Below are 21,100 nucleotides of genomic sequence, written 5' to 3'. Positions count from 1 at the left end.
TGTAAACTGGAAGTCTTCACTCCGTCCACACAGTCTGCAGAGGGATTCTCTTTTCTGCAGACAAACTGAGGCCCACAGAAGGAAGGCCTGTCACTCCTTCCCCAAAGATGCTTAAGCCCTGTGAGTCTGTCTTTCTGTAGCCAATTCACTTGCTTATCCTTGTTGGTCTAGAAAGGAATCAAGTAGGATAGCCCCCTGCCTTAGGTGTGTTTAACGCTGACTCCCCCGGCTTCTTAGGAATTACCATGTGTGGAATGAGTGCTGGATGGCACGCAAGGACCTCCCTCCTGGATACGGAGGTTGGCAGGTGCTGGATGCTACACCCCAGGAGACCAGCAATGGTGAGGCTCTCGAGAGAGGAGTCAGGACCCACTCCCGCAGACCAGCCCCAGCTTCTGTCTTGTCTACCACATACTAACCACCAGAGCTTTCCTCCCCATTTCCCTTTAGGCCTCTACTGCTGTGGCCCTGCTTCTGTCAAAGCAATCAAAGAGGGAGAAGTGGATCTAAACTATGACACACGCTTTGCGTTCTCTATGGTGAATGCTGACTGTGTGTCCTGGCTTGTCTATGGAGGGAAGGAGCAGAAACTTCACCGGGACACAGCTACTGTCGGGAATTTTATCAGTACTAAGAGCATCCAGAGTGATGAACGGGATGACATCACAGAGAGCTACAAGTATGAAGAAGGTACAGCCGAGCAACCTTCCTGAGAGCCCAAGTTCAGGGTACCATCCCCACCATAGCCCAGGGAGTCAGAGGGCATGTGGAGGGAGGTCTCTGGCCCATAGGATGTGGGGTAAAGGTGGAAAGGGAAAGTAAGGCAGTGAGGGTGTTCATATCTACTGGCCAGTCATTTACAGACATCCTGTCAACAGAATATGAGTTCTCCGAGTTTCCCGCAAGCCTTCAACTGAAGATGGCAGTCACCTTAGTAAACTCTCTTCCACTGGCTTAGTTATTTGTGTTTGGTTTAGGGTTTAGGAGACAGGCCAGATCACCAGCCAGCACTCAGAATTATTAAGGCCAATGTTCACTCTCATACTCATCCATGGAGCCAGCAGAACCAGAGGGTGATGCTGAGGTAACAGTCCTGTCAGGGGCTTCTTATCCAAGTCAGCAAGGTCAAAGGAGAGACCATGTTATCTGGTGTAGATGAACTCCTGGAACTTCTAGGAAGTCAAGCAAAGATATCCAGCCCTGAGGACCATAATCAGGGTCTTCACTGCTGAGTCACTGATACAGCCCCTGTATATATTTTGAAGCCAGGGTCAGCATGGCCCATGTTGATACTGTATCCTATCTATCCTTCCAGGTTCCCTTCAAGAGAGACAGGTATTTCTGAAGGCTCTACAAAAGCTAAAGTCTGTCAGGTCTCAAGGGCCCCACCAAGGAGATGTGAATCCCTTCAGCTCTGTGCCACCAAGGCAAGACAGTTCTGGCAGCCTGGATACGCCTTCCCTTCGACCCAGTGATGTTATCCAGGTTGCTCTGAAGTTTGAGCTGCTTGACCCACCCAACATGGGCCAAGACATAAACTTTGTCCTGTTGGCTGTCAACATGTCACCTCAGTTCAAGGATCTCAAACTCAATTTGAGTGCCCAGTCTTTGCTGCACGACGGCAGCCCCCTGGCCCCATTCTGGCAGGATGTAGCATTCATCACACTGTTCCCTCAAGAAGGTACTTGTGTAGTTCTCCTGCCGCCCTTCTCTCTTCCCTCCTCCTACTTCTCTCTCCCACCCTTCTTCCTCCTCCTGTGACCCCTGAGGAAAGTAGCCCAGTTATTGGTAAAAACCTGAGCTTTGGAGTCATCAAGACTTTGGACCTAGGAATGATTCTGGGAAACCCATGTTGATTTTTTTTTTTTGGTATTTCATTCGAGGCAGGGTTTCTCTGTGTAGCCTGGCTGTCCTGGAACTCACTCTGTAGACCAGGATGGCCTCGAACTCACAGAGATCCGCCTGCCTCTGCCATCCGAGTGCACCACCAATGCCCAGCTTGCTTTGCTTTTCTTAACTGCAGTTTTCCATCTGAAAAGTTAGTTTCTGCTCCAGCAGACCATGGTGAACATTGACTCCCTCTTCCCGACAGAAGAGCCATCAGATCCAACTCAGGCCCAGTTGGCTTTCTCAGCCATTCTCACTTCCTCTTGTCCTCTCTCCCTAGAAAAGACCTACCCTTGCAAAATCCTCTACTCCCAGTACAGCCAGTATCTGTCAACAGACAAGCTAATCCGCATCAGTGCCCTGGGTGAAGAGAAGAGCAGTCCTGAGAAAATTCTGGTGAACAAGATCATCACCCTGACTTTCCCAGGCATCGTGATTAATGTAGGCAAAAAAAAATAAATAGGCCCTTAAAAATGGTCTTGGGGCACTGAGCTCTGAATGAGAGGCAGCCGGGCCTGTTCAGGAGGACATCCCTTCTTTGCTTACTCTGGTACCCCCAGAAGGGAGCAGTTTATTGAGAGGTCCTCATCTACTGGTACTATTAGAGGCCGTGTGTGTGTGTGTGTGTGTGTGTGTGTGTGTGTGTGTGTGTGTGTGTGTGTGTGTGTGTGTTAGGGGTTCTGTTGTTGTGAAGAGACACCATGACCATGGCAGAACTTATAAAGGACAACATTTAATTGGGTGGCTCACCATTCAGAGGTTCAGTCCATTGTCATCATGATGGGACATGGCAGCATGCAGGCAGACATGGTGCTGGAGAGGTAGCTGAGAGTTCTGCATCTTGTGAAGGCAACAGGAAGTAGTCTGTCTCACTGGGTGTGGCTTAAATATAGATGAGCCCTCAAAGTCTGCCTCCACAGTGACACACTTCCTCCAACAAGGCCACACCTCCTCCAACAAAGCCATACTTGCCACTCCCTATGAGCTTATGGGGGCCAATTACATTCAAACTGCTACAGTGTAAATTCTTAAGCTCAGGCCATAGGCTCTGAGGTCCTTTCTTGTGCTGCTTCCTGTGTTGGCCTTCCAGGGGCAAACATGAGGAACAGTCCAGATGAGAGAGAAGCAGTGGAGAGAAGTGTCCACCTCAGGGCCAGATCGGGTTTGATTTGCCATTTTCTGGCTGTGTGTGCTTGAGCAAATCCTCTGGGCCTCTGCTTCTTGAAGTGCTGAAGGAGGAGACGAGATGACAGGGCCTCTGAAGTTCTGTGCCTTTCTGAGGAGGAAGTGTTCAGGGTTCTTTCTTTGTAGTGCTGTCTCAGGGTCTAACCCATCTCCTGGATCCCTACCAAGTGAGGCTATGAGGCCCTCTTGATAGCATTTGAAAGTCTTGAGCATCTTAGCAAAGCAGCAATACATTATGAGAGAAGTGAGAAGAGATGGGAAGGGCCTTGAGTTTCTAGGTGTAGCAAATTATGAGAAGCAAATAGATGGGAACCCAAGGGAGGCAAGGGTCTGGGAGGAACTGTGTCATGTAGATTCCTCAGTGCCCTAAAACACTGGCCAAAACCAACCTGGGGAGGAAAAGGTATTTTGATCATTGAGGGAACTCAGGGAAGGAACTCACATAGAATCAGGAACCAAGAAGGGGTGCTGCTTACTGGCTTGTCCCCCATGGCTTGCTCATCTTGCTTTCTTATACAACCAGGAACACCTGCCTAGGGGTGGTACCTCTCACAGTGAGCTAAGCCCTCCCATATCAGCCAAGAAGATGCTACCACAGACTTGCCCACAGCCCAATGATGAAAAAAACTCCTCAATTCATATTCCTTTTCTCAGAACACTCTAACTTTTATCAAGTTGACAAAAAAGCCAACAAACAAACAACCAGCACAGGGACCAGTGTCTCAGTGATGACCTTCCAGGTAAAAGGAAGGGGAAGGGAGACACCTTTGTAAATGTATGCCTTTAGGTAAGTGGACAGAGGCCAGAGAGCATTTCTTGGGTCTGTTTCTTCTTATTGCTTCAACTCAAAATAATCCTGAGGTCAAAGTGACGTATTTCAGGATGGTATATTCTGACACCCTACAAAACAAAACAACACTGTGTCCTAACATCCTGTGAATTGGAGATGATGATTGATCTCTTGCTTCTTTCCCTTCCTGGGTCTCTGTTTAGGTTCTAGGAGCAGCCTTTGTGAACCAGCCACTCACTGTCCAGGTAGTCTTTTCAAACCCACTCTCAGAGCCAGTTGAGGACTGTGTGCTGACCTTGGAAGGAAGTGGCCTCTTTAAGAAGCAGCAGAGAGTTCTGTAAGTATGGGGAACACCCAGACTCCCCTACCATTGTATCTTGCCTTCAGCATTATCAGGCTAGGCGGACTCAGGACATCGGAGAGCAGAGTTCAGGAAGCAAGGAGGAAAGGATTTTCTGACATTCTCCATTCTCTGTTGCAGCATTGGAGTCCTCAAACCCCATCACAAAGCCAGCATCACTCTGAAGACTGTCCCTTTCAAGAGTGGCCAAAGGCAGATCCAAGCTAATCTGAGGAGCAATAAGTTTAAAGACATCAAAGGTTACAGGAATGTGTATGTTGACATTGGCTTATAAACAGGTCTGGGAGGTAGTTCCGCAGTTGAGACCATGGGTTGCTTTTGCAAAGGACTTGGGTTAGATTTTCCAGCTCATCACCATCTGTAATCCCAGTTCCAGGGGATCCAATCAACACATATGGGGGCGGGGAGCCCGGATGCATTCATACACATACAGTAAAAATAAATAATCTAAATTTTTTAAAGAAAAATAAACTCTGAGATATGCTGGTCCTGTAGATTTTAAACTAAAGGCTTTATAGACTCTGACATCAGCAGCGATGGAGATACTGGAGATAGCCAAGTACTGGTCTGTTTGCAAACTTGCCAGGACTCTTCAGCACCCAGGGATTCTATGGTATCCATACAGCAGTGTGATTTGCCAGAGAGGTCAAGCAAAGACAGGCTTTAGCAGCTCACTGTTGCTTTGTTGTGATAACTAAGCAGTAGCAACAAATTCACTCCTTGCTCTCATCTCCTTCACCTCCAGTAATCATTACTTTCTCTTCAGAGCTCCCACTGCCCTTCAGTTGCTAGGAGCTTCCTGTTGTTTCAGTGTCTGAGCCCATTCATTCATTAATTCATTCATTTATTCATTCAAGAAGTATTTATTGAGTGCCCAGTGTATGACAAATACCAGTCTGAGTGTAAGAAATGAGACAGTAGGGGGCTGGAGAGATAACTCAGTGGTTAAGAGCACTGACTGCTCTTCCAGAGGATCTGGGTTCAATTCCCAGCACCCACATGGCAGCTCACAACTGTCTGTAATTCCAGTTCCAGGGGACCCAACACCCATGGCAAAACACCAATGCACATAAAATAAAAATTAAAAAAAAAGGAAACGAGACAGTAAATAAAGCAAAGGCCCTGACACTATGGAGTTTACATCTCTAGTGGGCACATGAAAGACAGACACTAAACATCTCAGCAGGTGCCTATCACAATCCAGGTCAAACAGCAAAAATCCCCAAAGTTTCATTGCATACCATGTTATGTCTCAGTTTCTTGGCAGAAGGACACACACACACACACACACACACACACACACACACACACACAATCCCAGGATATCTGTTGCCCTGGCCCTCCTTTAAACACTCCCCCATGTGACACTGAAGCCATTCTTATGTTCACACAGTTTTAGCATCTTTATCCAACGCCACCAATGCATTTGTGTCCTTGGAGGCCTGCTATTGGCTGGCAGTCAGAAGTAAAAGCCAAGTGGATAATACAGTGAGGCAGATATTTGGTGAGGACTGAAGCAGTCTGAGTTTTCTACCTACTCGAACCCCGACCTGCCTGGGCTACTGAGCACAGAACAGCTTTGCACCTGCTTTCCCAGGAGACTGCCAAAGACAGGCTCGATGCTCCTGCCCTCTGGGCACCGGCGACTGTGACTAAGACAGATGTCCTAGTACATGTGCAGACATTAAATAAAGAAGTTAATGAGTTCCATTACAGGTAAACAAAAGGGTCACTGTCGTTAATGAGAGGGAGAGAAGGGGTGTGGTGGGCTTAGGGCTTAGCTAGTAAGCTGACTGTCCTGTGGGAGAGTCACCTGAGAACATGGTGGCACAGCTGGAAGTCACCTACAATTATTTTACCCTATAATTACTACATGACAACAACAAGAAACCATTTAAGGAAAACACCATGGAGAGGCACATCTGGCAGAGCGGGTGACCTCTGAAGTACTTGGGAGGTTTTAGCTGCCACATCCTTAAACTTGTTCATGAGCCCTGTTGTTAACACCACACTCCTCAACTCACTCAACAAACAGCTCCTAAGTTTCTTCTAGGCACAAGGCCCTAAGGCAGGCTGGCACTGAGTGTATAGGAAGAACCAGGGCCAGCACTCAAGGAGTTCAAGCAGAGGCACTGCAAGAATCTAAACTACATGAGAGATTTTAAAAGACTTTTAATTACTTAATGAATTAATTTTTACATCGTGTGTGTGTGTGTAAGCATGCATGTGTGGGCACATGAATGTCATAGTATGCTCATGGTGGTCAAAAGGCAACTTGAGGAAATTTGTTTTCTGCTTCTGCTACTTCTACTCAAGGGACTAGAGCTCAGGTCATCATACTTAGCCGCAAGTTCCCTTACCTGCTAAGCCTCTCACCTACCAAGGAGATTTTTAACAAAGAATAGTGAGAACCATTATTGAGGTAACCAGAGTGTTTCAGAGCACAAAGATGGTGAACCAGTTCAGTTCAAACCGTGGATTAAGGAAAGCTTCCTGGAGGAAGTAAAATACTAGTAAATGTACAGATATTAAATAAAGAAGTTAGTGACTTCCATTACACGTGAACAAAAGGGTCGATGTCGTTAATCAGAGGGCGAGAAGGGGTGTGGTGGGCATTACCTAGGAAACTGACTCAGGCCTGGAAAGCAATGAGGTTGAGTGAAGTATCCAGGAACTGGGAACCATTTGGGTGGGTAAAGGTCAGAGTAGGACAGAGCAAAACCGTGAGGCAAGCAGTAGGTAATGCAGCTCCTCTCTCAGGGATGGGTCACTATTTCAGGCTTGTTCCCTTCTATCCTGGAGCCTAGTCCCCACCTGCCCTGTTAGGGCGCAAAGCACGTTCTATTTTGCAGCCCTGAGCAGACTCCAACAAGCACTATGGCTGAGTTCTCTACCCTGGTCGGCTGTAGTAGCTTGCAGTCCTCACCAGAACTGTCCGTTCGAGTCAGGGCCTTCTCTAACCACAAAGGCTGTTTCTTCATTGGTTCGTTTAACGTTGAGTATTTATGTGTCAAATGTTCTAGACCCGGGAATAGAGCACTGAGGAAAGCAAATGAGGTTCTCCCCATACATCCCTAGCTGCTCACTCCTCTATTCCCCAAGGAACTCAATGCAATGTACTTCTTCCAACGCCCAGTGTAGCTTCAGGTGTAGAGGGATTGTGAAGAATTTGTCTTGCTGGAGTGTGTGACTCCGTGCCCCCCCCAGCTGAGATACTCTGTGCTGGAGTGTGTGACTCTGTGCTGGAGTGTGTGACTCTGTGCTGGAGTGTGTGACTCTGCTGGAGTGTGTGACTCTGATGGAGTGTGTGACTCTGTGCTGGAGTGTGTGACTCTGCTGGAGTGTGTGACTCTGCTGGAGTGTGTGACTCTGCTGGAATGTGTGACTCTGCTGGAGTGTGTGACTCTGTGCTGGAGTGTGTGACTCTGTGCTGGAGTGTGTGACTCTGCTGGAGTGTGTGACTCTGTGCTGGAGTGTGTGACTCTGTGCTGGAGTGTGTGACTCTGCTGGAGTGTGTGACTCTGTGCTGGAGTGTGTGACTCTGTGCTGGAGTGTGTGACTCTGCTGGAGTGTGTGACTCTGTGCTGGAGTGTGTGACTCTGTGCTGGAGTGTGTGACTCTGCTGGAGTGTGTGACTCTGTGCTGGAGTGTGTGACTCTGTGCTGGAGTGTGTGACTCTGTGCTGGAGTGTGTGACTCTGCTTGAGTGTGTGACTCTGTGCTGGATTGTGTGACTCTGTGCTGGAGTGTGTGACTCTGTGCTGGAGTGTGTGACTCTGCTGGAGTGTGTGACTCTGTGCTGGAGTGTGTGACTCTGCTGGAGTGTGTGACTCTGCTGGAGTGTGTGACTCTGCTGGAGTGTGTGACTCTGCTGGAGTGTGTGACTCTGTGCTGGAGTGTGTGACTCTGTGCTGGAGTGTGTGACTCTGCTGGAGTGTGTGACTCTGTGCTGGAGTGTGTGACTCTGTGCTGGAGTGTGTGACTCTGCTGGAGTGTGTGACTCTGTGCTGGAGTGTGTGACTCTGCTGGAGTGTGTGACTCTGTGCTGGAGTGTGTGACTCTGCTGGAGTGTGTGACTCTGCTGGAGTGTGTGACTCTGTGCTGGAGTGTGTGACTCTGCTGGAGTGTGTGACTCTGCTGGAGTGTGTGACTCTGCTGGAGTGTGTGACTCTGCTGGAGTGTGTGACTCTGTGCTGGAGTGTGTGACTCTGTGCTGGAGTGTGTGACTCTGCTGGAGTGTGTGACTCTGTGCTGGAGTGTGTGACTCTGTGCTGGAGTGTGTGACTCTGCTGGAGTGTGTGACTCTGTGCTGGAGTGTGTGACTCTGTGCTGGAGTGTGTGACTCTGTGCTGGAGTGTGTGACTCTGCTGGAGTGTGTGACTCTGTGCTGGAGTGTGTGACTCTGCTGGAGTGTGTGACTCTGTGCTGGAGTGTGTGACTCTGTGCTGGAGTGTGTGACTCTGTGCTGGAGTGTGTGACTCTGCTGGAGTGTGTGACTCTGCTGGAGTGTGTGACTCTGCTGGAGTGTGTGACTCTGTGCTGGAGTGTGTGACTCTGTGCTGGAGTGTGTGACTCTGTGCTGGAGTGTGTGACTCTGCTGGAGTGTGTGACTCTGTGCTGGAGTGTGTGACTGCTGGACTGTGTGACTCTGTGCTGGAGTGTGTGACTCTGCTGGAGTGTGTGACTCTGCTGGAGTGTGTGACTCTGTGCTGGAGTGTGTGACTCTGTGCTGGAGTGTGTGACTCTGCTGGAGTGTGTGACTCTGTGCTGGAGTGTGTGACTCTGTGCTGGAGTGTGTGACTCTGCTGGAGTGTGTGACTCTGCTGGAGTGTGTGACTCTGTGCTGGAGTGTGTGACTCTGCTGGAGTGTGTGACTCTGCTGGAGTGTGTGACTCTGCTGGAGTGTGTGACTCTGCTGGAGTGTGTGACTCTGTGCTGGAGTGTGTGACTCTGTGCTGGAGTGTGTGACTGCTGGAGTGTGTGACTCTGTGCTGGAGTGTGTGACTCTGCTGGAGTGTGTGACTCTGCTGGAGTGTGTGACTCTGCTGGAGTGTGTGACTCTGTGCTGGAGTGTGTGACTCTGTGCTGGAGTGTGTGACTCTGCTGGAGTGTGTGACTCTGCTGGAGTGTGTGACTCTGCTGGAGTGTGTGACTCTGTGCTGGAGTGTGTGACTCTGCTGGAGTGTGTGACTCTGTGCTGGAGTGTGTGACTCTGCTGGAGTGTGTGACTCTGTGCTGGAGTGTGTGACTCTGTGCTGGAGTGTGTGACTCTGCTGGAGTGTGTGACTCTGTGCTGGAGTGTGTGACTCTGTGCTGGAGTGTGTGACTCTGCTGGAGTGTGTGACTCTGCTGGAGTGTGTGACTCTGCTGGAGTGTGTGACTCTGCTGGAGTGTGTGACTCTGCTGGAGTGTGTGACTCTGTGCTGGAGTGTGTGACTCTGCTGGAGTGTGTGACTCTGCTGGAGTGTGTGACTCTGTGCTGGAGTGTGTGACTCTGCTGGAGTGTGTGACTCTGCTGGAGTGTGTGACTCTGTGCTGGAGTGTGTGACTCTGTGCTGGAGTGTGTGACTCTGCTGGAGTGTGTGACTCTGTGCTGGAGTGTGTGACTCTGCTGGAGTGTGTGACTCTGCTGGAGTGTGTGACTCTGTGCTGGAGTGTGTGACTCTGCTGGAGTGTGTGACTCTGTGCTGGAGTGTGTGACTCTGCTGGAGTGTGTGACTCTGCTGGAGTGTGTGACTCTGTGCTGGAGTGTGTGACTCTGTGCTGGAGTGTGTGACTCTGTGCTGGAGTGTGTGACTCTGTGCTGGAGTGTGTGACTCTGTGCTGGAGTGTGTGACTCTGCTGGAGTGTGTGACTCTGTGCTGGAGTGTGTGACTCTGTGCTGGAGTGTGTGACTCTGTGCTGGAGTGTGTGACTCTGTGCTGGAGTGTGTGACTCTGTGCTGGAGTGTGTGACTCTGCTGGAGTGTGTGACTCTGTGCTGGAGTGTGTGACTCTGCTGGAGTGTGTGACTCTGCTGGAGTGTGTGACTCTGCTGGAGTGTGTGACTCTGCTGGAGTGTGACTCTGCTGGAGTGTGTGACTCTGTGCTGGAGTGTGTGACTCTGTGCTGGAGTGTGTGACTCTGCTGGAGTGTGTGACTCTGCTGGAGTGTGTGACTCTGCTGGAGTGTGTGACTCTGCTGGAGTGTGTGACTCTGCTGGAGTGTGTGACTCTTTGCTGGAGTGTGTGACTCTGCTGGAGTGTGTGACTCTGCTGGAGTGTGTGACTCTGCTGGAGTGTGTGACTCTGTGCTGGAGTGTGTGACTCTGCTGGAGTGTGTGACTCTGCTGGAGTGTGTGACTCTGTGCTGGAGTGTGTGACTCTGTGCTGGAGTGTGTGACTCTGCTGGAGTGTGTGACTCTGCTGGAGTGTGTGACTCTGCTGGAGTGTGTGACTCTGTGCTGGAGTGTGTGACTCTGTGCTGGAGTGTGTGACTCTGTGCTGGAGTGTGTGACTCTGCTGGAGTGTGTGACTCTGCTGGAGTGTGTGACTCTGCTGGAGTGTGTGACTCTGTGCTGGAGTGTGTGACTCTGTGCTGGAGTGTGTGACTCTGTGCTGGAGTGTGTGACTCTGCTGGAGTGTGTGACTCTGTGCTGGAGTGTGTGACTCTGTGCTGGAGTGTGTGACTCTGCTGGAGTGTGTGACTCTGCTGGAGTGTGTGACTCTGTGCTGGAGTGTGTGACTCTGCTGGAGTGTGTGACTCTGTGCTGGAGTGTGTGACTCGTGCTGGAGTGTGTGACTCTGTGCTGGAGTGTGTGACTCTGTGCTGGAGTGTGTGACTCTGCTGGAGTGTGTGACTCTGCTGGAGTGTGTGACTCTGTGCTGGAGTGTGTGACTCTGCTGGAGTGTGTGACTCTGCTGGAGTGTGTGACTCTGTGCTGGAGTGTGTGACTCTGTGCTGGAGTGTGTGACTCTGTGCTGGAGTGTGTGACTCTGTGCTGGAGTGTGTGACTCTGCTGGAGTGTGTGACTCTGCTGGAGTGTGTGACTCTGCTGGAGTGTGTGACTCTGTGCTGGAGTGTGTGACTCTGCTGGAGTGTGTGACTCTGCTGGAGTGTGTGACTCTGCTGGAGTGTGTGACTCTGCTGGAGTGTGTGACTCTGTGCTGGAGTGTGTGACTCTGCTGGAGTGTGTGACTCTGCTGGAGTGTGTGACTCTGTGCTGGAGTGTGTGACTCTGTGCTGGAGTGTGTGACTCTGCTGGAGTGTGTGACTCGTGCTGGAGTGTGTGACTCTGTGCTGGAGTGTGTGACTCTGCTGGAGTGTGTGACTCTTTGCTGGAGTGTGTGACTCTGCTGGAGTGTGTGACTCTGCTGGAGTGTGTGACTCTGCTGGAGTGTGTGACTCTGTGCTGGAGTGTGTGACTCTGCTGGAGTGTGTGACTCTGTGCTGGAGTGTGTGACTCTGTGCTGGAGTGTGTGACTCTGCTGGAGTGTGTGACTCTGCTGGAGTGTGTGACTCTGCTGGAGTGTGTGACTCTGTGCTGGAGTGTGTGACTCTGCTGGAGTGTGTGACTCTGCTGGAGTGTGTGACTCTGTGCTGGAGTGTGTGACTCTGCTGGAGTGTGTGACTCTGTGCTGGAGTGTGTGACTCTGCTGGAGTGTGTGACTCTGCTGGAGTGTGTGACTCTGCTGGAGTGTGTGACTCTGCTGGAGTGTGTGACTCTGTGCTGGAGTGTGTGACTCTGCTGGAGTGTGTGACTCTGCTGGAGTGTGTGACTCTGTGCTGGAGTGTGTGACTCTGCTGGAGTGTGTGACTCTGCTGGAGTGTGTGACTCTGCTGGAGTGTGTGACTCTGCTGGAGTGTGTGACTCTGTGCTGGAGTGTGTGACTCTGCTGGAGTGTGTGACTCTGCTGGAGTGTGTGACTCTGTGCTGGAGTGTGTGACTCTGCTGGAGTGTGTGACTCTGCTGGAGTGTGTGACTCTGCTGGAGTGTGTGACTCTGTGCTGGAGTGTGTGACTCTGTGCTGGAGTGTGTGACTCTGTGCTGGAGTGTGTGACTCTGTGCTGGAGTGTGTGACTCTGTGCTGGAGTGTGTGACTCTGCTGGAGTGTGTGACTCTGCTGGAGTGTGTGACTCTGCTGGAGTGTGTGACTCTGTGCTGGAGTGTGTGACTCTGTGCTGGAGTGTGTGACTCTGTGCTGGAGTGTGTGACTCTGCTGGAGTGTGTGACTCTGTGCTGGAGTGTGTGACTCTGTGCTGGAGTGTGTGACTCTGCTGGAGTGTGTGACTCTGCTGGAGTGTGTGACTCTGTGCTGGAGTGTGTGACTCTGCTGGAGTGTGTGACTCTGCTGGAGTGTGTGACTCTGTGCTGGAGTGTGTGACTCTGTGCTGGAGTGTGTGACTCTGTGCTGGAGTGTGTGACTCTGCTGGAGTGTGTGACTCTGCTGGAGTGTGTGACTCTGTGCTGGAGTGTGTGACTCTGCTGGAGTGTGTGACTCTGCTGGAGTGTGTGACTCTGCTGGAGTGTGTGACTCTGCTGGAGTGTGTGACTCTGTGCTGGAGTGTGTGACTCTGCTGGAGTGTGTGACTCTGTGCTGGAGTGTGTGACTCTGCTGGAGTGTGTGACTCTGTGCTGGAGTGTGTGACTCTGTGCTGGAGTGTGTGACTCTGCTGGAGTGTGTGACTCTGTGCTGGAGTGTGTGACTCTGCTGGAGTGTGTGACTCTGTGCTGGAGTGTGTGACTCTGTGCTGGAGTGTGTGACTCTGCTGGAGTGTGTGACTCTGCTGGAGTGTGTGACTCTGTGCTGGAGTGTGTGACTCTGCTGGAGTGTGTGACTCTGCTGGAGTGTGTGACTCTGTGCTGGAGTGTGTGACTCTGCTGGAGTGTGTGACTCTGCTGGAGTGTGTGACTCTGTGCTGGAGTGTGTGACTCTGTGCTGGAGTGTGTGACTCTGCTGGAGTGTGTGACTCTGTGCTGGAGTGTGTGACTCTGTGCTGGAGTGTGTGACTCTGTGCTGGAGTGTGTGACTCTGCTGGAGTGTGTGACTCTGCTGGAGTGTGTGACTCTGCTGGAGTGTGTGACTCTGTGCTGGAGTGTGTGACTCTGTGCTGGAGTGTGTGACTCTGCTGGAGTGTGTGACTCTGCTGGAGTGTGTGACTCTGATGGAGTGTGTGACTCTGCTGGAGTGTGTGACTCGTGCTGGAGTGTGTGACTCTGTGCTGGAGTGTGTGACTCTGCTGGAGTGTGTGACTCTGTGCTGGAGTGTGTGACTCTGTGCTGGAGTGTGTGACTCTGCTGGAGTGTGTGACTCTGCTGGAGTGTGTGACTCTGTGCTGGAGTGTGTGACTCTGTGCTGGAGTGTGTGACTCTGTGCTGGAGTGTGTGACTCTGCTGGAGTGTGTGACTCTGCTGGAGTGTGTGACTCTGTGCTGGAGTGTGTGACTCTGTGCTGGAGTGTGTGACTCTGCTGGAGTGTGTGACTCTGTGCTGGAGTGTGTGACTCTGTGCTGGAGTGTGTGACTCTGTGCTGGAGTGTGTGACTCTGCTGGAGTGTGTGACTCTGCTGGAGTGTGTGACTCTGTGCTGGAGTGTGTGACTCTGTGCTGGAGTGTGTGACTCTGCTGGAGTGTGTGACTCTGCTGGAGTGTGTGACTCTGTGCTGGAGTGTGTGACTCTGTGCTGGAGTGTGTGACTCTGCTGGAGTGTGTGACTCTGTGCTGGAGTGTGTGACTCTGCTGGAGTGTGTGACTCTGTGCTGGAGTGTGTGACTCTGTGCTGGAGTGTGTGACTCTGTGCTGGAGTGTGTGACTCTGCTGGAGTGTGTGACTCTGTGCTGGAGTGTGTGACTCTGTGCTGGAGTGTGTGACTCTGCTGGAGTGTGTGACTCTGTGCTGGAGTGTGTGACTCTGTGCTGGAGTGTGTGACTCTGTGCTGGAGTGTGTGACTCTGCTGGAGTGTGTGACTCTGTGCTGGAGTGTGTGACTCTGTGCTGGAGTGTGTGACTCTGTGCTGGAGTGTGTGACTCTGTGCTGGAGTGTGTGACTCTGCTGGAGTGTGTGACTCTGCTGGAGTGTGTGACTCTGCTGGAGTGTGTGACTCTGCTGGAGTGTGTGACTCTGTGCTGGAGTGTGTGACTCGTGCTGGAGTGTGTGACTCTGCTGGAGTGTGTGACTCTGTGCTGGAGTGTGTGACTCTGCTGGAGTGTGTGACTCTGTGCTGGAGTGTGTGACTCTGTGCTGGAGTGTGTGACTCTGCTGGAGTGTGTGACTCTGTGCTGGAGTGTGTGACTCTGTGCTGGAGTGTGTGACTCTGTGCTGGAGTGTGACTCTGCTGGAGTGTGTGACTCGTGCTGGAGTGTGTGACTCTGCTGGAGTGTGTGACTCTGTGCTGGAGTGTGTGACTCTGTGCTGGAGTGTGTGACTCTGTGCTGGAGTGTGTGACTCTGTGCTGGAGTGTGTGACTCTGCTGGAGTGTGTGACTCTGCTGGAGTGTGTGACTCTGTGCTGGAGTGTGTGACTCTGTGCTGGAGTGTGTGACTCTGCTGGAGTGTGTGACTCTGCTGGAGTGTGTGACTCTGCTGGAGTGTGTGACTCTGTGCTGGAGTGTGTGACTCTGCTGGAGTGTGTGACTCTGCTGGAGTGTGTGACTCTGTGCTGGAGTGTGACTCTGCTGGAGCTCTGTGCTGGAGTGTGTGACTCTGTGCTGGAGTGTGTGACTCTGCTGGAGTGTGTGACTCTGCTGGAGTGTGTGACTCTGCTGGAGTGTGTGACTCTGTGCTGGAGTGTGTGACTCTGTGCTGGAGTGTGTGACTCTGTGCTGGAGTGTGTGACTCTGTGCTGGAGTGTGTGACTCTGTGCTGGAGTGTGTGACTCTGTGCTGGAGTGTGTGACTCTGTGCTGGAGTGTGTGACTCTGTGCTGGAGTGTGTGACTCTGCTGGAGTGTGTGACTCTGCTGGAGTGTGTGACTCTGTGCTGGAGTGTGTGACTCTGTGCTGGAGTGTGTGACTCTGCTGGAGTGTGTGACTCTGTGCTGGAGTGTGTGACTCTGCTGGAGTGTGTGACTCTGTGCTGGAGTGTGTGACTCTGTGCTGGAGTGTGTGACTCTGTGCTGGAGTGTGTGACTCTGTGCTGGAGTGTGTGACTCTGTGCTGGAGTGTGTGACTCTGCTGGAGTGTGACTCTGCTGGAGTGTGTGACTCTGTGCTGGAGTGTGTGACTCTGCTGGAGTGTGTGACTCTGCTGGAGTGTGTGACTCTGTGCTGGAGTGTGTGACTCTGTGCTGGAGTGTGTGACTCTGCTGGAGTGTGTGACTCTGTGCTGGAGTGTGTGACTCTGTGCTGGAGTGTGTGACTCTGCTGGAGTGTGTGACTCTGCTGGAGTGTGTGACTCTGCTGGAGTGTGTGACTCTGCTGGAGTGTGTGACTCTGTGCTGGAGTGTGTGACTCTGCTGGAGTGTGTGACTCTGTGCTGGAGTGTGTGACTCTGTGCTGGAGTGTGTGACTCTGTGCTGGAGTGTGTGACTCTGCTGGAGTGTGTGACTCTGTGCTGGAGTGTGTGACTCTGTGCTGGAGTGTGTGACTCTGTGCTGGAGTGTGTGACTCTGCTGGAGTGTGTGACTCTGCTGGAGTGTGTGACTCTGTGCTGGAGTGTGTGACTCTGCTGGAGTGTGTGACTCTGTGCTGGAGTGTGTGACTCTGCTGGAGTGTGTGACTCTGTGCTGGAGTGTGTGACTCTGTGCTGGAGTGTGTGACTCTGCTGGAGTGTGTGACTCTGTGCTGGAGTGTGTGACTCTGTGCTGGAGTGTGTGACTCTGCTGGAGTGTGTGACTCTGCTGGAGTGTGTGACTCTGTGCTGGAGTGTGTGACTCTGCTGGAGTGTGTGACTCTGCTGGAGTGTGACTCTGCTGGAGTGTGTGACTCTGCTGGAGTGTGTGACTCTGTGCTGGAGTGTGTGACTCTGCTGGAGTGTGTGACTCTGTGCTGGAGTGTGTGACTCTGTGCTGGAGTGTGTGACTCTGTGCTGGAGTGTGTGACTCTGCTGGAGTGTGTGACTGCTGGAGTGTGTGACTCTGCTGGAGTGTGTGACTCTGCTGGAGTGTGTGACTCTGTGCTGGAGTGTGTGACTCTGCTGGAGTGTGTGACTCTGCTGGAGTGTGTGACTCTGTGCTGGAGTGTGTGACTCTGTGCTGGAGTGTGTGACTCTGCTGGAGTGTGTGACTCTGCTGGAGTGTGTGACTCTGTGCTGGAGTGTGTGACTCTGTGCTGGAGTGTGTGACTCTGCTGGAGTGTGTGACTCTGCTGGAGTGTGTGACTCGTGCTGGAGTGTGTGACTCTGTGCTGGAGTGTGTGACTCTGTGCTGGAGTGTGTGACTCTGCTGGAGTGTGTGACTCTGTGCTGGAGTGTGTGACTCTGTGCTGGAGTGTGTGACTCTGTGCTGGAGTGTGTGACTCTGCTGGAGTGTGTGACTCTGCTGGAGTGTGTGACTCTGTGCTGGAGTGTGTGACTCTGCTGGAGTGTGTGACTCTGCTGGAGTGTGTGACTCTGCTGGAGTGTGTGACTCTGTGCTGGAGTGTGTGACTCTGTGCTGGAGTGTGTGACTCTGCTGGAGTGTGTGACTCTGTGCTGGAGTGTGTGACTCTGTGCTGGAGTGTGTGACTCTGCTGGAGTGTGTGACTCTGCTGGAGTGTGTGACTCTGTGCTGGAGTGTGTGACTCTGTGCTGGAGTGTGTGACTCTGTGCTGGAGTGTGTGACTCTGTGCTGGAGTGTGTGACTCTGTGCTGGAGTGTGTGACTCTGCTGGAGTGTGTGACTCTGTGCTGGAGTGTGTGACTCTGTGCTGGAGTGTGTGACTCTGCTGGAGTGTGTGACTCTGCTGGAGTGTGTGACTCTGTGCTGGAGTGTGTGACTCTGTGCTGGAGTGTGTGACTCTGCTGGAGTGTGTGACTCTGTGCTGGAGTGTGTGACTCTGTGCTGGAGTGTGTGACTCGTGCTGGAGTGTGTGACTCTGCTGGAGTGTGTGACTCTGTGCTGGAGTGTGTGACTCTGTGCTGGAGTGTGTGACTCTGCTGGAGTGTGTGACTCTGTGCTGGAGTGTGTGACTCTGTGCTGGAGTGTGTGACTCTGCTGGAGTGTGTGACTCTGCTGGAGTGTGTGACTCTGCTGGAGTGTGTGACTCTGTGCTGGAGTGTGTGACTCTGTGCTGGAGTGTGTGACTCTGCTGGAGTGTGTGACTCTGTGCTGGAGTGTGTGACTCTGTGCTGGAGTGTGTGACTCTGTGCTGGAGTGTGTGACTCTGCTGGAGTGTGTGACTCTGCTGGAGTGTGTGACTCTGTGCTGGAGTGTGTGACTCTGTGCTGGAGTGTGTGACTCTGTGCTGGAGTGTGTGACTCTGCTGGAGTGTGTGACTCTGTGCTGGAGTGTGTGACTCTGTGCTGGAGTGTGTGACTCTGTGCTGGAGTGTGTGACTCTGCTGGAGTGTGTGACTCTGTGCTGGAGTGTGTGACTCTGCTGGAGTGTGACTCTGTGCTGGAGTGTGTGACTCTGCTGGAGTGTGTGACTCTGCTGGAGTGTGTGACTCTGCTGGAGTGTGTGACTCTGTGCTGGAGTGTGTGACTCTGTGCTGGAGTGTGTGACTCTGCTGGAGTGTGTGACTCTTGCTGGAGTGTGTGACTCTGTGCTGGAGTGTGTGACTCTGTGCTGGAGTGTGTGACTCTGTGCTGGAGTGTGTGACTCTGCTGGAGTGTGTGACTCTGCTGGAGTGTGTGACTCTGTGCTGGAGTGTGTGACTCTGTGCTGGAGTGTGTGACTCTGCTGGAGTGTGTGACTCTGCTGGAGTGTGTGACTCTGTGCTGGAGTGTGTGACTCTGTGCTGGAGTGTGTGACTCTGTGCTGGAGTGTGTGACTCTGTGCTGGAGTGTGTGACTCTGCTGGAGTGTGTGACTCTGTGCTGGAGTGTGTGACTCTGCTGGAGTGTGTGACTCTGTGCTGGAGTGTGTGACTCTGTGCTGGAGTGTGTGACTCTGTGCTGGAGTGTGTGACTCTGCTGGAGTGTGTGACTCTGCTGGAGTGTGTGACTCTGTGCTGGAGTGTGTGACTCGTGCTGGAGTGTGTGACTCTGCTGGAGTGTGTGACTCTGCTGGAGTGTGTGACTCTGTGCTGGAGTGTGTGACTCTGTGCTGGAGTGTGTGACTCTGTGCTGGAGTGTGTGACTCTGTGCTGGAGTGTGTGACTCTGTGCTGGAGTGTGTGACTCTGTGCTGGAGTGTGTGACTCTGCTGGAGTGTGTGACTCTGTGCTGGAGTGTGTGACTCTGCTGGAGTGTGTGACTCTGTGCTGGAGTGTGTGACTCTGTGCTGGAGTGTGTGACTCTGTGCTGGAGTGTGTGACTCTGCTGGAGTGTGTGACTCTGTGCTGGAGTGTGTGACTCTGTGCTGGAGTGTGTGACTCTGTGCTGGAGTGTGTGACTCTGCTGGAGTGTGTGACTCTGCTGGAGTGTGTGACTCTGTGCTGGAGTGTGTGACTCTGTGCTGGAGTGTGTGACTCTGTGCTGGAGTGTGTGACTCTGCTGGAGTGTGTGACTCTGCTGGAGTGTGTGACTGCTGGAGTGTGTGACTGCTGGAGTGTGTGACTCTGTGCTGGAGTGTGTGACTCTGCTGGAGTGTGTGACTCTGCTGGAGTGTGTGACTCTGTGCTGGAGTGTGTGACTCTGTGCTGGAGTGTGTGACTCTGTGCTGGAGTGTGTGACTCTGTGCTGGAGTGTGTGACTCTGCTGGAGTGTGTGACTCTGCTGGAGTGTGTGACTCTGTGCTGGAGTGTGTGACTCTGTGCTGGAGTGTGTGACTCTGCTGGAGTGTGTGACTCGTGCTGGAGTGTGTGACTCTGTGCTGGAGTGTGTGACTCTGCTGGAGTGTGTGACTCTGTGCTGGAGTGTGTGACTCTGCTGGAGTGTGTGACTCTGTGCTGGAGTGTGTGACTCTGCTGGAGTGTGTGACTCTGTGCTGGAGTGTGTGACTCTGCTGGAGTGTGTGACTCTGCTGGAGTGTGTGACTCTGCTGGAGTGTGTGACTCGTGCTGGAGTGTGTGACTCTGTGCTGGAGTGTGTGACTCTGCTGGAGTGTGTGACTCTGTGCTGGAGTGTGTGACTCTGCTGGAGTGTGTGACTCTGCTGGAGTGTGTGACTCTGTGCTGGAGTGTGTGACTCTGTGCTGGAGTGTGTGACTCTGTGCTGGAGTGTGTGACTCTGCTGGAGTGTGTGACTCTGCTGGAGTGTGTGACTCTGTGCTGGAGTGTGTGACTCTGTGCTGGAGTGTGTGACTCTGTGCTGGAGTGTGTGACTCTGTGCTGGAGTGTGTGACTCTGCTGGAGTGTGTGACTCTGTGCTGGAGTGTGTGACTCTGCTGGAGTGTGTGACTCTGTGCTGGAGTGTGTGACTCTGTGCTGGAGTGTGTGACTCTGTGCTGGAGTGTGTGACTCTGTGCTGGAGTGTGTGACTCTGTGCTGGAGTGTGTGACTCTGTGCTGGAGTGTGTGACTCTGCTGGAGTGTGTGACTCTGCTGGAGTGTGTGACTCTGTGCTGGAGTGTGTGACTCTGCTGGAGTGTGTGACTCTGCTGGAGTGTGTGACTCTGTGCTGGAGTGTGTGACTCTGTGCTGGAGTGTGTGACTCTGTGCTGGAGTGTGTGACTCTGCTGGAGTGTGTGACTCTGCTGGAGTGTGTGACTCTGTGCTGGAGTGTGTGACTCTGCTGGAGTGTGTGACTCTGCTGGAGTGTGTGACTCTGTGCTGGAGTGTGTGACTCTGTGCTGGAGTGTGTGACTCTGTGCTGGAGTGTGTGACTCTGTGCTGGAGTGTGTGACTCTGTGCTGGAGTGTGTGACTCTGCTGGAGTGTGTGACTCTGCTGGAGTGTGTGACTCTGTGCTGGAGTGTGTGACTCTGTGCTGGAGTGTGTGACTCTGCTGGAGTGTGTGACTCTGTGCTGGAGTGTGTGACTCTGCTGGAGTGTGTGACTCTGTGCTGGAGTGTGTGACTCTGTGCTGGAGTGTGTGACTCTGCTGGAGTGTGTGACTCTGTGCTGGAGTGTGTGACTCTGCTGGAGTGTGTGACTCTGCTGGAGTGTGTGACTCTGCTGGAGTGTGTGACTCTGTGCTGGAGTGTGTGACTCTGCTGGAGTGTGTGACTCTGTGCTGGAGTGTGTGACTCTGCTGGAGTGTGTGACTCTGCTGGAGTGTGTGACTCTGTGCTGGAGTGTGTGACTCTGCTGGAGTGTGTGACTCTGTGCTGGAGTGTGTGACTCTGTGCTGGAGTGTGTGACTCTGTGCTGGAGTGTGTGACTCTGCTGGAGTGTGTGACTCTGCTGGAGTGTGACTCTGCTGGAGTGTGTGACTCTGTGCTGGAGTGTGTGACTCTGTGCTGGAGTGTGTGACTCTGCTGGAGTGTGTGACTCTGCTGGAGTGTGTGACTCTGTGCTGGAGTGTGTGACTCTGTGCTGGAGTGTGTGACTCTGTGCTGGAGTGTGTGACTCTGCTGGAGTGTGTGACTCTGTGCTGGAGTGTGTGACTCTGTGCTGGAGTGTGTGACTCTGCTGGAGTGTGTGACTCTGCTGGAGTGTGTGACTCTGTGCTGGAGTGTGTGACTCTGTGCTGGAGTGTGTGACTCTGCTGGAGTGTGTGACTCTGTGCTGGAGTGTGTGACTCTGTGCTGGAGTGTGTGACTCTGTGCTGGAGTGTGTGACTCTGCTGGAGTGTGTGACTCTGTGCTGGAGTGTGTGACTCTGCTGGAGTGTGTGACTCTGTGCTGGAGTGTGTGACTCTGCTGGAGTGTGACTCTGTGCTGGAGTGTGTGACTCTGCTGGAGTGTGTGACTCTGCTGGAGTGTGTGACTCTGTGCTGGAGTGTGTGACT

At 52.5% G+C, this 21,100-nt stretch overlaps 1 protein-coding gene across 1 annotated transcript in view; it reads left to right on the top strand.

Annotated features, from left to right (window-relative positions):
- Tgm5 (transglutaminase 5) overlaps window positions 1–4,709 on the top strand; it is a 34,753-nt gene extending 30,044 nt beyond the window's left edge. The window contains exons 8-13 of the mRNA XM_040744942.1: window positions 238–341; window positions 451–690; window positions 1,316–1,681; window positions 2,168–2,328; window positions 4,066–4,199; window positions 4,344–4,709. Of these exons, the coding sequence (XP_040600876.1) occupies window positions 238–341; window positions 451–690; window positions 1,316–1,681; window positions 2,168–2,328; window positions 4,066–4,199; window positions 4,344–4,497 (1,159 nt within the window). The 3' untranslated portion in view covers window positions 4,498–4,709. The remainder of the gene's footprint in view (window positions 1–237; window positions 342–450; window positions 691–1,315; window positions 1,682–2,167; window positions 2,329–4,065; window positions 4,200–4,343) is intronic.
- The last annotated feature ends 16,391 nt before the right edge of the window (window positions 4,710–21,100 follow it).

The sequence above is a fragment of the Mesocricetus auratus genome, unplaced genomic scaffold (assembly GCF_017639785.1).
Source record: "Mesocricetus auratus isolate SY011 unplaced genomic scaffold, BCM_Maur_2.0 Super-Scaffold_100004, whole genome shotgun sequence".
NCBI classification, from domain to species: Eukaryota; Metazoa; Chordata; class Mammalia; order Rodentia; family Cricetidae; genus Mesocricetus; species Mesocricetus auratus.
This window is presented reverse-complemented; position numbering and strand designations above follow the sequence as displayed.